Source organism: Cotesia typhae, unplaced genomic scaffold, assembly GCF_013202065.1.
Source record: "Cotesia typhae breed Kobodo isofemale line unplaced genomic scaffold, CoteBio_Ctyphae contig_44, whole genome shotgun sequence".
NCBI lineage: Eukaryota > Metazoa > Arthropoda > Insecta > Hymenoptera > Braconidae > Cotesia > Cotesia typhae.
Window position 1 is genome coordinate 1,578,482 of NW_027423753.1, and position 16,018 is coordinate 1,594,499.

The 16,018-nt window shown below is 29.6% G+C and overlaps 1 protein-coding gene and 1 long non-coding RNA gene across 2 annotated transcripts; one reads left to right on the forward strand and one right to left on the reverse strand.

Annotated features, from left to right (window-relative positions):
- Positions 1-10,108: 10,108 nt before the first annotated feature.
- LOC141529168 (uncharacterized) lies at positions 10,109-11,594 on the forward strand. The gene is made up of 2 exons (XR_012479535.1): positions 10,109-10,275; positions 10,808-11,594. It is a non-coding gene; the product is annotated as an uncharacterized LOC141529168 (long non-coding RNA).
- Positions 11,276-14,461, reverse strand: Hsp90 (heat shock protein 90). Its single transcript, XM_074245624.1, has 3 exons — positions 14,099-14,461; positions 13,891-14,009; positions 11,276-13,512 (listed from the first exon to the last, which is right to left on the reverse strand). The coding sequence occupies exons 1-3, from the start codon at positions 14,252-14,254 to the stop codon at positions 11,604-11,606; spliced, it is 2,184 nt and encodes a 727-aa protein (XP_074101725.1). The 5' UTR covers positions 14,255-14,461; the 3' UTR covers positions 11,276-11,603.
- Positions 14,462-16,018: the final 1,557 nt, after the last annotated feature.

The following is a 16,018-nucleotide window of genomic DNA, read 5'->3' on the forward strand; positions in this document are numbered from 1 at the left end:
AGAAAACTAGCAGCAAGGAATAAAAGTTGGTAACTCAGTAAAATAAAATGAAAATACATATACTGATTAGGAATATGATAATAGCAATGGCAATAGTAATGATAATTATGATTATTAGACAAATGTGTAATCTAAGGAAAAGGAAATGAGTTTTTTTTAGTGTTTGAGTAATAATGAGTTGTGAGTACGTTTTATTGTACTGTATTTTGTATGTATTGTGTGTAATAATGTGAACAAAGTATAAACATAGGAGATTACGAAACGGCAGAGCGTTTTGGCGAAACCGCGCGCGCAGACGCGTCATCCGCATGATGATCATTAGGATTACGTTGGTGCTTCGTTCCTGGATATTCGATTGCGTAATATTCCGCTTGGCAACGATGCAAGTGGCACGGAATAGCCGACGTACGAGTGAGCAGCCGGTCAATCTCTCTAATCGTCGTGTACCAGGTGAACATTCAATGTAATTTCAGTTACTAAAATACATATTTATTTATACCTATACTCCATTAATATCCATTTATATCCATCACAATTCAACCCATTTTATTATATTTTTTTGCTCATTTTATTTCTCTACATTCAATGCTTTTTACGATTTTTTTAGTATTCAAATAAAAAATTTGGAGTTTTAAAAGAAAATATTCAATCAAAAATATCAAAACAAAATTTTCCATCAAAAATACTATTTTAAAGTCTTAAATTTAGATTAAATGTTTTTTAATTAAAAAATTGGTTCAAATATTGTTTTGAAAATTTTTCAATTTGATTTAAAATAATTTTTTTGGTTCAAAAAAAATTTTTTTTTAATTAAATTTAATTTTTTACATTTTTTTAACTAAAGTCAAAAATTATTTTAAAAATTAACTTTTGATAAAAAAAAAAAATCTTTAACTAAAAAGGAAATTTTCAAAAATTGTATAGAAATATTTTTGAACTAAAAAATTGCTCTCAGTTTAAATAAATTTTTTTTCAATTTAAAATAAAAATTTTTTTTTTAATTATATTATTTTTAAACAATTTCTGCATTGATAAAAAATTCAACTCATCTCAAGAGCAAGAATCTTAAGCCAAGAAAATTTTTTCGGCTCAAGAATTTTTCCTCTTGGCTGATTAAAGGATAAAAAAATTAATTTAAATAAGGAAGAAAAAATCTTGAACTAAAAGTAAAATTAAAAAAAATTTGATCTTTGTTCAAATAAATTGTTTAATTGTTTAATTTAAGAATTTTTTTGGTAGGAATTGAATAATTCCATCAAAAGATGCTCAAATAGTTTAAAATTATAATTTGGCTAAAAATTTTTTTCCTTGAATCAAATTAATAATTTTTTAATCAATAATATCGGAAATAAATGAGAATATAAAGAAAATAAAAAATAACAGCGTAATATCCCTCGAATGCAGGCAAAAACAATAAAATATATGAGTCATAACGGGATTTTGACAGTGAAGTACATCCAGGGTGTGTAAAATAAAAGGAATAATTGTTAGAGATTGAATCGGGCTCAATAAATGAATAGGAAATGAGTATAAATGAAATTTCCCAGGTACCCAGCTAAATTACTAGGTGGATGATAAAAATAATGAAAGAAAAAAAAAAAGAAAAAAACGAGAGGATATGAGCTGAGCAGAGTTAGGTAAAGTGAGTGAAAGAGGGAGTTGGAGTACTTGTAAAAATAATTGTCAAGAAGGGTAAAGAAGCTGGTTGAGAGTTGAGAGCGCGTTACAAGTGGTGTGTGTATATAAACACGAGAGTAAAGATAAAATGAAAGATGTATTTGGGAATTAAGTAGAGAAATGTAGGCCTGGAAGTAGGTTTTCTGTTACCATGCGGCCTCTACTATTCTATAGATTGTATAGTAGGTTGTAGGCTGTAGCCGGCGTAGGTGACAACGAGTATTGATCAAACACTCTTAGCCCCGTATTGCCTTCACCCCCGTCGTTTCTGACCCCTTATCATGACTCGGCAACCCTCGAGCGAGCCAACTCTCCCACCCATCACACATACACATCTGTCTATTCATTTGTGCTATGTATGATTCAACCACCATCAAATATTTTATTCTGTCTTCATCGTGTTTATTTCGTGGCCTCGCGGGTCACAAATCCACGATGGTTAAAACTTTTAATTTAGTTACATTTTAAGGTACAAATTTAATATCTCAGCTATGGAGAAATTTTATAATTGATGGAGAGTAATATTACTAATTTACTTAATATGTTTATTAAGTTTACTCGTTATTGGATACTTGCGCTAGTAATTTACACTTGGTATTTAACAATTTATTAGTAAAATTACAAGGTAACACGTCTGAATTTAAAACCGGATTTTTGGAAGAAAAAAAAATTAAATTAATAATATTGAACTTAAAAATTTCGATAAAATGCGATCAGTATAAAGATGTAACATTTTTTAAATTAATTTATTACTTAAAATATTATCAACAAAAAATTGTAAAAAGCGAAATTTTTTTGGAGCAAGAAAAAAATTTTTTTTTAAAAAGTTTGTCTCAGTTCAAAAAAATTTATTCTAGAATTAAGAAATTTTTCTTTGTGTATCTTTTTTAAAAATATTGAAGTGAATGAAGAATTTTTTTTTTCATCCAATAATTTTTTTCTCCAGTGCAACATTGAAGACGAGAACCCTTCTAAAATACAATATCATATCCGAAAATACAATCCTAGTTTCTCTGGTTGGTGCTTCGACAATCTATTGTCCTGTTCTATCAACCAATTCTTTGGTTTTAGTTTCCAACACACGCTACCTGCTATATACCAAGCTGATGCTCTATCTGTATCTTTCGTTTAGGTATATAATATTATATATAATATATAATATATAAAACATACCCAATCTCTCTCACGAAGCAGAGTTGTACAAGAGCTGGTGCCCTGACCCATTTGGCAGGATTCCCAACCGCACCTGCTTGCTATGCTGTATTTCGTTTAGAAGAGGGGATTATTATTGAATCCCAAAATTTACCATCACATACAAGACCAACAAAGCCTTTTTAAAAAGTAATCTCTTGATGTTAAATAAAAATAAATAAACATTTAATTATTTATCAGCGATAAACTTTTCCCTTGACGTAAATAGTTAACTAACCTCATCGGTTGTGCTCCCGCTAGACTGCCGGAGTAATTAAATTTATTAGCGTACATCAGAGCTTGTTGACGGGTTACACACATACAGACCAATCCCAATCAATCTGACGTGTGGGAGATTAATCTTTGTGTCTGTAAAGGGTGATACAAAACTTTTGAAATTCTGTGTGAATTTAAATTTAGGGTCGCTTTTTTTAATTTTTTTTTTTTAAACATTCTTACAGCTGAGTTAGATTGATATTTTATGCTTTGCCGTCAATGATGCAGAATTCGACCGAGTGAATAAAAACAAAGGGACAAAGATTTTATTTAGCAGTGGTGATCCAATGAAAATCCAGGAGAGAATAAAAATAGAACAAAGGCTGATGACAACGATTTAATAAATAATAAAAAAAAAAAAAAAACAAAAAGGTATAAATTTTAAAATATTGACGGCAAGTTAATTTTAAAGGCCTTAAATATTTTTATTCACACGGAAAAAGTGGAGCACGCAAAACTTTTGGTAAATGTGTCAACCACCACAAGAGGATCAATACTCTGGCCTCGTTCTCTCCTCTTTCTCCTCCGTCACCTTCTTTGCCGCCCTCAGTCGCGTACTCCTCTTTCGTTTCCGCCCTCTGTGTCACGCTTTATATTTCCCTAAGCTCTGTCCGTCTTACTTCCAACTATTTTATCAAGTCTCGTGCTTTCAATGGCTTTTTATTTAAAATAAAATAAAATAACAAAATACTAAATTAATAATTGCCGGCGATTAACATGCTAATGTATTCAATTACGCTAATTAAATATTTAATTTTCTTAATAATCATAATTTATCCGGGAATAAATAAATAAATAAATTCAATTAACATTTACTAGGTAAAAAAAAAAAAAAAAAAAACTTAATTATCCAGCGAGGATTTACTTTTTAAAATTTTAATTAAAAAACTTTTCTTTTACACCGGAATTTTTAATAATGTAATTAAATGAATTCGTTAATTAAAATAATAATAAATAAATTGACATCAATTTAATAATTAATATTGCAATATAAAATAATTGAGTAACAGAAACGAACAATGGAGCACGCAAAATAGGTCAATAATTGATTTTCTAAAGTGTAATTTTTTATCTAAAAGTTTAAAAAAAATAAAACTAAAAATCTAGCTCAGAAAAAGGAAGAGATAAGAGAGGAAAGCACAAACGAGGAACGAGGCGTAACCCCATTCTAGTTTTCATCGTGATGGTTGTCGACGTCGATCCAGTGTATATACAGACTAGGGTTCAGGTTTGCTTGTCGTCATCCTCGTCATCCTCCTCTTGTTAAACTCCTCGTTCCCGTCTAGTTCATGTCAAACATCGAAGAACTGGAGTGCAACGCATGCGCCATAAGCTCCGACACTAAATTCAACTTAACTCTGACATGCCACTAGGATAGTGGAGTGTCTTTCACGCCCTATTTTAGTTTTGTTGCGGTTAAGAGGAACAGAGATATACATCGATGAATACAGAGTATGAAGTACAGAGGATAGTCCAGCTGGTGCTGGCTCAGATTTTCTCTAGCTTTAGATTCAAACTCGTACGTTTCTTTTGTTACCCTCTTACATATCTCTTTTTACTCTTCTTGATATTTACTCCAGGCGCATTATTCTCCGGCTGGGTGGTTCCTCCCTGGTCCGCTGGCTCTTTTCTTTACAGTCACTCCAGGGACTATATAGACTATGTAATAATTTAATTTTATAATATATACACTAGCAACATTGCAGTCACTATAAATAAATAAAATTTTGTTTTATTAAATAATTAATTTTGTTAAATTGCACTGTACTGTCTTAATTATTGACATTTTTAAAGATATAAGCTCATCCCGATGTTACACTCATCAAGAGCTTTCATTTGAGTACACACATGCATTTTTATATATATTTTCATATATACATATATATATATATATATATATATATATATATATATATATATATATATATATATATATATATATATATATATATATATATATATATATATAATATATGAAAAATTGATGTGGGTACTCAAATGAAAGGTCTCGATGAGTGGGACATCGGGTAGAGCTTAAATCTTTAAAAATGTCAATAGTTCACGAGATACAGGGTCATTTCTCAATTATGTATTCAGAGATAGAGCATTTTCGAATGCAGCCTCAACACTTATCATCATAAAAACCCATTTTATCACATAAATACACTGGCTACAAAATTTTTCTTATTCTCTTGATAATATAAATTATTCAATTTTATAATATTATATTAGGCATAAGCATCAAGGCGACATCAAGGATGATACACAAACAGAAACTTTTCTCGAGAGGCTTTAAATATAATTTCATTTAAAATTAAGTTAAGCTCTTTTCGTCTCTGCCGTTATTCACAATGTCATCTATTTTTCTTTTGTCAACTCGGCGATAAAAACCTCCGGCTCTGGTATTTAACTTTAAGCGTCAGTACTTTTTTTTTCTGCGATTTAAATATCCAAAAAATTTAATTAATTTATTAATAATTTAATTTAAATACAATTTTTAAAAAATAAAAATTATACAATTAAAAATTACGAGAGTTTTTTTTATTTTTTAACTGCAGTGCCTTGACGCCAGCTGGCAGAGTTCATTAAATAAAATATAAAATATATTTTATTTAAACTCCGTGACCTCTTTGCTGTACGATTGTTTCAGATTTTAAATTTAATGAGTAGATTATTTAATATTAAAATGTCAATGCATTTTATTAATAAAAAAAAATTTTTTTAATTACCTGACATTTAGAATTATTTAATAATTAATAAATAATTTATATTTACATTAAATCTTAGTAATAAAAATTAAAATAAAAAAATTTTTTTTTATTGTATTACCGATGAAAATTGATTTAGCGTTGTATAATAAATATTAAACGCTGTATAAAAGCCAAAGTTATTGATGGAGAGTAACTGTGACGATGATGGTATGGGGCAACATTAGAAAGTAGGCGCAGGAAGTTAGGATAGAAAACAGTGTCCCAAGGATGATGATACTCTGCTTGAAAATGACTAGTAAATAAAAATAAAAATAAATAACCAGAAACGGTGTAATAAAGATTGAAATAAAAATGAATTAAAAAAAAAAAAAAAAAAAAAAGGTAAGCCAAGCAGATAAATGAGAAGCCAACATGACACACTAAATAAATACTCACACGCATTTGACACTCCTAACACTTGAAGAAATCTTAACTTTAAACTTTACTTTTCAGCAACCTCAATTCCCGTGTATACTTTTTTTATATATAGAAATATTTCTCAAGAATATGCATAAGTATGCTAAAATACTCTACTCGGTTGCATACAATCTGCTTCATATATATATATACGAAAATAAAATACGAGTAAGTATATAATATTATGATTTATTATTTCATATTTAGATTTTTTTACATAACCCACTTGACGAGCTAAATTATATTTATTTCTCTAGAGTACTTGCAGTTATGTAGAAATAATTTCAGTGAAAGTACAAGTTATCTTTGGGTATTTATTATAAATAATAAAAATATTTAAATAAAATAATTAATATTTTGGAGTAAGCCTGTCAATGTGATGAATTATTTTTGGTGGAATAATTTTTTTAAAGTTATTTTATAATTTAGTCAATTAACCACGTACTGGTGTTACATAAAGCTGAGAGATTGTTACAAGCCACGATTGTTTATTTAGGTTTTTTAATAAAATAGAATAAGCAAAATTTTGTGGCCAGGGTATTTATATGATAAAATGGGTTTTTATGGTTAAATTTGGTATCGTTGTTGTGATCTATTAACATTTTTTAAGATATAAGCTCATCCCGATGTTATACTCATCAAGACCTTTCATTTGAATACCCACATCATTTTTTCATATATATATATATGAAAAATATATGAAAATGCATGTGGGTACTCAAATGAAAGCTCTTGATGAGTATAACATCGGGATGAGCTTATATCTTTAAAAACATCAATATTTAAAAAAATATAGGGCAATTTAACAAATGTCATTATTTAATATTAAATATTTAATATCTTTAAAACTGAAGCCATGCTTGTTTTTTATAAATTAAAATAATAGAAAAAATTTCTTTTGATCATGTTCGACAAGCTGGCTTAATTAAAAAGATAAAAATCATCAAGAATTGAGAAGACTAGATATAGAGCGTGCTTTTCAGGCAAAAATATGAAAAGAAGCGCTGACGGGCTGAGTAGGAACAAAAGAACGGGGGGTGAAGTTTAAAAAATAATTTAGTAATGTAAGACGTGTAATGTGGGTCAATGAGGGGTGAAGAAGTACTCGCCCCCGATGCCCGAAGGGTGGGTTTTCTGGGTCGACACGAGGGAATGGATCTATCGAGGCGGGCTGGTGCTGGTGCAGTCTATGTAGTGAACCCGCCGGGATCTAGGTTACTAGATCAAACCTTGTATCGATCCATTTCTATCCACTACTGGTACCCCACTACCAAAATAATTCATTTTTCTTTTGTATTTTTGTCCGCAGTGGCCCGCGGTCCAATAAAATTCATTTTAAAATCATCTACTCGACTTTCATAAATCTCCATCCTGTTATGCTCCGGTTTTGTTTTATTTTTAAAGTAATAAAATTATTTAACTTGCATCTCAATTGAAATTATTTATAAAAGTCAAGAGTGAATCATTTTTCGATATTATTATCGTAAACTGGAATTCGATTAAATTTTGCTGATGAAATAAAATAAAATAAAATAAAATAGATTTTTAATACTTTTGACAATTAAAGATATTTTTCCGTAAATATAAAATACAATAATTGTTCACTTAAAAAAATATATTTAGAGGGAATGAAACAATAAAACGACAGACATAAAAATTTTTTTCTTTCAATGAACTAATCAAAGCCGAAGCTAATGACAATTCGGATGATAAGCTAGCTGATGATGATATTTATAACACGGCGATAGTAGACTACTTTATGGGCAATGCAATTAGACCTAAAAAAGTTTAACGACACAATTTTAGTGTAGTGAGATGTAATTATTTTAGTGCTCAATACTAAATTATTAAATATTTAGCGGTGTATGCTGGATGTATTATTTATAGATAGCTGCAGGGAATAGAAAGAGATTTTGTTGAAAGCATGCTACAAGAATTAAACGCCTAGCAGAGTTATAACCGTGTAGTAGTTGGTATTGGTAGTGTTGTCCGTGTTGAAAGAAACCAAATGAAATAAAGAGGCCTATGTAATATAAATACATGGACTATTTCATATATGTATGCATGGATGTAAGTATGTACGTATGGGTTTTTAGTATGCAAGAGAACGAGAGAAGAGAACAAAGACGACAAGGGGAACGAGATGTGCTGTGAGTGGGATAGACTAGAGCTCGAGGGCGATGACCCGTGCACGTGGAGTGGCCTAAAGTAGGCCACGTCGTGACATCACGCAAATTCAAAATGGCCGCGGTGCCAACACTCTGAAATAAAGAAAAAAAAATATAATAAGTATAAAGAATAAAGAAAAAAACGTTCTCACTATACTTTACTTGGGATATCTTTTTTTACTATTCATATTTTTTGGAGATAAAATCGTGCATTGTTTTTTATTTACTTGGAAATAACTTTTTATGTGAAAATTATTTTTTTTTTTTTTTTTAAATAATTATAATTAATCATTTTTTTTTTTTTATTTTAAATAATTATTATATTTTATGTTTAGAGTTTTTGGAGACGGCCTCGCAGGTGACGGACATTTGTAACTAACGGGAGATTTTTTTTTTTTTTTTTAATTCTATTCTATTTAATATTTCTAAGCCACTTACAAAGACATTTGTTAGTCTTGTTTAGTGGCTTAAGTTTAAGTATAAGAGTATATGTTTGGAATTATACATACATACATACATACATAAATGTTGGAGGATAAATAGTGAGTACTATACGTCGAATGTACAAAACTAAATTCTCGACAAACCAACTATCACCTGGCCTGTATAATAAAACACAACTAGTACTTTCGGTTTTCAGGGACGTCCCGTTTAGTTACTTTTACTCTCGTCGATGAGAAACAGGAACTCAATAGATAAATAAATAGACACCAGACAGCTGCTTGACTTATCGTTAAGGATTAAATCTTGTCTTATCTCATTTACTCAACGCAGTAGAAAAAAAAAAATTACAATTATTACAGTACAATAATGATAATGATAACATTGATTATAATAATTCTCTTTATTTCTTACTCACCTTATATTTAAATGGTTAGTTTAATTTTTGTTGTTATTATTTATTGGCTCAATTTAAATCACCATCGGTACCTTTCGTGTATTTATTTATAGCGAAACGAGTGCGATAAGATTGATAAGTGAAAATAAATAACACCCAACAGAATATTTAATATATGGGATTATTAATGCCATAAATTGAATTAATAACTCATAAATTATTATTTATCATATAAACATAAATTATCTTGTTTATATTTAATATAAACGCTACCTTTTCTTATTTAGCTTATTATTATGATAAATGCTTCGGAGAAAACGATCATTTAATCGTAATTAATAAATATTGTTTTATAGTAATAATAGTAATAAAATAAAACAAAATCCTGATTATCGACGACTGCATTTTTTTAATTTTCCAACGCCATTTTGGCGCCATCTGCTGTTTTAAAGTTACAACCTTATTTTTTGCTGTCTCATTTTGTTTTTTTAATTTTTAATAATTAATTAATTATATGACATTAAAGTTAGTTGTCACTTGATAATTTTTTAATTTTCTCTAACAAAAAAAATTATTTTTAAAAAAATGCTTCTAAAAATTTTCACTGGTAATTTTTATTAATTTTTACAATTGAAACTTTTTAATTTAATTTTTTTATAATAATTTAATTGCTATAAAATTCTAAAAAAATTTTTAACATCTGCCAACTTCAGTGTGATATTTTCAATTTATTAAAATTTCTGCAAGTCCATTTTTTTAATTATTTTTTTCTGCTATAATTAAAAAAAAATTGTAAAGTGATAGCTAAATTTAATGTCATTAATTAATTAACAATGAAACAATGTTAAAAATTCAATTGTATGATGAAATAATTTTTTATCGGTATAATTGACTCACCAGCTGATGATTTAGATTACGGGAAACCAGGAACGTGTCAGAACTTTCTAGAAGCATTGATGTAATTTTTTTTTGTTTCTTGATATTTTCACGGATATAACAAATTATTTTAATTTATTAATTGTAAAAAAAATATATAAAACACGATTAATAACTAATTTTGATTAAAAACTTGTTAATTAAATTAAAATTTATAAAAACTTGCAAGTCATCGCGACAAAGACGCGGGAAAAGACATTTTGCCTGACCGAGGCGCCATCTTTGACTCACAAACAAAATTAGTTTCAAAATCTTTTTTTATCTTGAAATTTTTAATGAAATAATTAATTATTTTTTTAACGTTACTTCAATTTAATCACTTTTTATTAAAAAATAAATAATTACGCACTGTAATTTTATATAACTGAATTCAAACACTGCCGAACTATTTTAAGGTTAAACTTTTGTACTGTTGATTGTTAAAAATTTTTGCGATTTGAAACGAATTAATAATTTAAATTATTATTTAGAAAGATTCTAATTTGAATTTCAATTAATTTAATACAATTGTTAAAACTATCACTGAGTTTTGTTATTAATTAAAGATTTTTAAGTATGACGCAGTTTTATTCGCGATGTAACGACAAGCAAGTGACAACGAACGTTGAGCAACAAGCTGCAATTGCTTTTGTCCTTGAGAGTGCTGACGTCATGGAAACGCTACTCTTCTCATTGGCTGATTGGATTTTTTCCGCCATTATATTTTAGCGCGAAAATTTAAATTGTTAAAATTAATTTATACAAATTAAAATTGTTTATTTAAAAATAAAAATGTCTTTAAAATTAGCTGTCACTTGATTAATTTTTAATTTTATTTAAAAATTGAACTAATTCAAAACAAATTTCTTTAAAAAATTGCATTTTTAATTTTTTTTTGCCATAATTTATTTGTTAAAAGATTTAAAAATGATGAAATATCAGTTAAATTAATTTTCCTAAATAAAATAAAAATAAAAATATAATTAAAATAATTATTGAAAGGGTAATAAATATAAATAAACTTATAATTAAAATAAAAACACTTTTTTTTTTAAATATCAACTATTTTCACATTTATTCTCACAACCAACGTCGATTTTTAGTTTCTTAATTATTAAATAATTATATTACATTAATAATGGCAATGGAATGAAACTTACAACTTATCGAGTCACGTTGAATGAAAGATGAGTTTGTCATGTTAAAAAAAAAAAAAAAAAGTTAAATAAAATTACACCCTGAATTGAGATATTTGTTCTCAGAGCTCTGCTGTGATAATACTCAATAAATTTGCAGTCTTGGTGGCATAAAGTCTTTGGAAAAATAATAATAATAATAAATTATTATAAAAAAAAAAAAAAATCAACACACTTAATCTACTTCTTCCATCCTGGAGGCTTCATCATCGTTGACTTCCGCGATAGCGGGAGTTTCTTCGCTGCTGGTAATCTCCTCCATGGGAACGTCATCATCGAGTCCCAGACCAAGCTTGATCATCCTGTAAATTCTCGCCGCATGGACTTGAGGGTCTTCTAATGCAAATCCGGATGACATCAAGGCAGTCTCAAAGAGAAGCATCACCAAGTCCTTGACAGACTTGTCATGTTTGTCAGCTTCAATTTTCTGCCTCAAGTTCTCCATGATGGAATGATCTGGGTTGATCTCGAGGTGTTTCTTAGCAGCCATGTAGCCCATCGTCGAGGAGTCTCTCAACGCCTGGGCCTTCATGATTCTCTCCATGTTGGCTGTCCAACCGTACTGCGAGGTGACAATACAGCAAGGTGAATCAACCAACCTGTTCGAGACAACGACCTTCTCAACCTTCTTGTCCAGGATGTCTTTAACAGTCTTGCAGAGGTTCTCGAATTTGGTCTTGTCATCCTCCATCTTCTTCTTCTCCTCGTCGGACAACGGAAGCTCCAGACCTTCCTTGGTAACAGAAACCAACTGTTTGCCGTCAAACTCCTTCAACTGCTGGACTACGTACTCGTCAATGGGCTCAGTCATGTAGATGACTTCAAATCCAGCCTTAAGGACCCTTTCAACGAAGGAACTGTGAGCAACTTGCTCGCGGCTTTCTCCGGTGATGTAATAAATGTGCTTCTGGTTTTCCTTCATCCTGCCAACGTAGTCCTTTAAGGTGCACATTTCTTCGCCCGTCGACGAAGTGTGGAACCTCAAGAGCTCTGAGAGCTTCTTGCGGTTGGTGGAGTCTTCGTGGATACCCAGCTTCAAGTTCTTGGAGAATTGCTCGTAGAACTTCTTGTAGTTCTCGGCGTCTTCGGTCAGTTCCTCGAACAATTCCAGACATTTCTTCACCAAGTTCTTACGGATTACTTTGAGGATCTTGTTTTGTTGGAGCATTTCACGGGAGATGTTCAGTGGGAGATCCTCGCTGTCGACAATACCACGCATGAAGTTCAAGTAGTCGGGGATTATCTCTTCACAGTTGTCCATGATGAAGACTCGTCTTACGTAGAGTTTGATGTTGTTCTTGCGCTTCTTGTTTTCAAACAAATCGAAAGGAGCGCGTCGTGGAGCGAACAGAAGAGCACGGAACTCCAGCTGACCTTCTACAGAGAAATGTTTTACGGCTAGGTGGTCTTCCCAGTCGTTTGTCAAGCTCTTGTAGAACTCGCCGTACTCTTCGTGAGTGATGTCGTCGGGGTTACGGGTCCACAACGGCTTGGTCTTGTTCAGCTCTTCGTCTTCAGTGTATTTTTCTTTAATAGTCTTCTTTTTCTTTTTCTTGTCTTTTTCGTCCTTGTCTTCTTCCTCGTCCTCGCCAACATCCTCGATCTTAGGCTTGTCGTCTTCGTTCTCGTCGGCGTCTTTTACTGGTTTGACTTCTTCCTCCTCTTCGTCATCGCTGATTTCTTTTTCACGCTCTTTCTCGACCAAGAGCTTGATCGGGTAGCCGATGAATTGGGAGTGTTTCTTTACTACTTCCTTGATCTTGGACTCCTCCAAGTACTCGGCCTGGTCTTCCTTGATGTGGAGAATTATTTTGGTACCGCGACCCAATGGTTCACCGTGGTCTGGGCGGATTGTGAATGAACCACCAGCTGCTGATTCCCACAAGTACTGCTCGTCATCGTTGTGTTTTGACACTACGGATACTTTGTCAGCGACCAGGTAAGCTGAGTAGAAACCAACACCGAACTGACCAATCATTGAGATGTCTGCTCCAGCTTGCAAGGCTTCCATAAAGGCTTTTGTTCCGGATTTTGCGATCGTTCCCAAATTGTTGACGAGGTCAGCTTTTGTCATACCGATACCACTGTAATGATTATTAATTTTGTTTTAAATTTAATTTTATATTAATTAGAAATACATTTTCAATGTCTCGCGTAAAAAAATAAACTTTTTGATAATTAAATAATTGAATTGAAATTATTAGAATTAAAAATTAAAATAATTAAATAATTAAAAAAATTCTCTATTAAATAAAATTACAAAACTTAAATAATTTTTATGCAAATTAAAAAAAAACTAGGACAAGGTTAACAAAAAAATTAAATTTTTTAAAATATTAATAAAATAATACATAAAAAATTCACAATCAATACAAAAATCTTTAATAATTAAATCAAATAATTAACTAAAAAATTGAGAAATTTTTTACGTAACACTATTAATAAAAATTAAAGAAAATTACCTGTCAATGATGGTGAGAGTGCGGTCATTTTTGTTGGGAATAATCTTGATGAATAATTCCTTGCAGCTGTCAAGTTTTGATGGATCAGTGAGAGATTCATAGCGAATTTTGTCAAGAGCCTGTAAGACACAAACAATAATTGAAAAATCAATCATAAAAATAAAAAAAAAACAGCTGATAGTTAATTAAATAAAAATAAGAAACTTACATCAGATGAGTTGGAGATCAATTCACGAAGGAAAATTTCTTTGTTGGAATAAAAGGTGTTGATGATCAAGCTCATCAACTGAGCAATTTCAGCTTGGAAGGCAAAAGTCTCGGCTTCACCACCGTCAACAGCCATGGTCGTGTCCTGTTCAGGCATCTTGTCTTTTGTTTTAACCTCCTCAGATATCTTAAGATCGTTTAACTCTTGTAGGACCGTCGTTTTGGATAGATTTAATTGTAACACTCAATAAGAAAAATACTTGAATTACTTGATATATTTTATTTAATTTTTAAAAGTAACTTTAAGTTATTAAGTAGAGAGAAAACTCTCGCGTTAGCTTAGAACTTTATTGCTTTGTGTTTCTTTGAAATGTGCCGAGTGCGCGCCGTGCGGCTGTTTATATAGACTTACCGAATATTCTAGACGTTTCACAGGAACTCTGTCACTAGTTCGAGAAGTTTCTATCGAATTACTGTCTTTTTTCTAACTTTTTTTTACTAAAAATAAATAAAATTGAAACGTGAAAATTTTTTTAATTAATAAAATGATTTTTAGTATTTTTTTCAGCTGTTGAAAAAAATTTAATATTTATTTTTTATGATCTGAAGTAAGTCAGAATAAAAAATATAATTGACTTTAGTATTTATTTCCACAAGCGGAAGCACGAGTTGGAGCTGAGAAAATTCGAGAAACGTCTAGAATTTGCCGGTATTATAACAAACAAATGACAAAATTTTTATAATGGTATTAATTGATTATTTTAATTATTTTATAAATTTTATATTAGTTTTTTTAAATGACACTGAGGTTGACAGATATTAAAAATTTTTTTTGGAGTTTTATAGCAATTAAATTATTACAAAAAAAATTAATTAAAAAGTTTCACATGTTAAAATTAATAAAAATTACAAGTGAAAATTTTTAGAAGCATTTTTTTATTATAATTAATCTGTTAAAAAAATTTTTTAAATTGACAGCTGACTTTAGTTTTTTTTTAAATATTTATAAAAATAATTTAAAAAAAATTTTTACACATTTTTTTTATATGATTAATTAATTCATAAATTTTTTCAAAAGTAACACAATTTTTTAATATTTATAATTTAAATAAAAAGTAATTAAAATAATTACACTTATAAAAATGTTTATTTTATTAAAATTATTTTAGGTATTGATTAAAGAATTTACTAGAACGCTAAAGCGTTGAAATAAAAATTTATAAATTAAAATTTAAATGTCAGACTCTAAAAATAAAATTTTCAGATCTGTAAATTTTATTTTTTGGGTAACCTAAAAAAAAATAATTTATTTAATTGTTTTTACAAAAAATAACAATAAAAACCTCTAGTAGATTCTATCAAAATGTTATAATTATCAATATACATATATATATCTAGCGAAATCGCCTCCATGTTCTCGAATGATCGCTAAAAGTAAATCTGTGCTAAAAAAAATCATACATTGCCAAAGTATAATAAAAATATTTAAATATAATTATTACATTAATTCAATAATGCAATTGAATATTGAATATTAAATAAAATCAATAATGTATAAAGACATTTTTTATTATTATGATTATTGTTAGAGGAAAGAAGGACCGGTGGCGCCATCTAACGGAGGAAAAAGAAACAAATCGGCAAACTAGAAAATGGCTGGAATGACTGTGCAGAAGTAGAACTGCGCAGTCGCTCCGGGGTCCCGCCAAAGGAAAGACGCTTCTGCGTCTTGGGTGCTAAAGCAAAATTTAATTTGAAGATGCTGACATGAATAATGGTAAATAGTTTTTTTAGCGGGCTATTATCAATAAAAATGTAAATTTTTTATGATTAGTTAGGAAAAAAAAGCATGCATGTATTTATAAATTAAAAAACTGTTAATTTTTTAAAATGGCTGTTGAAAAAAATTCGTGGATAAAAA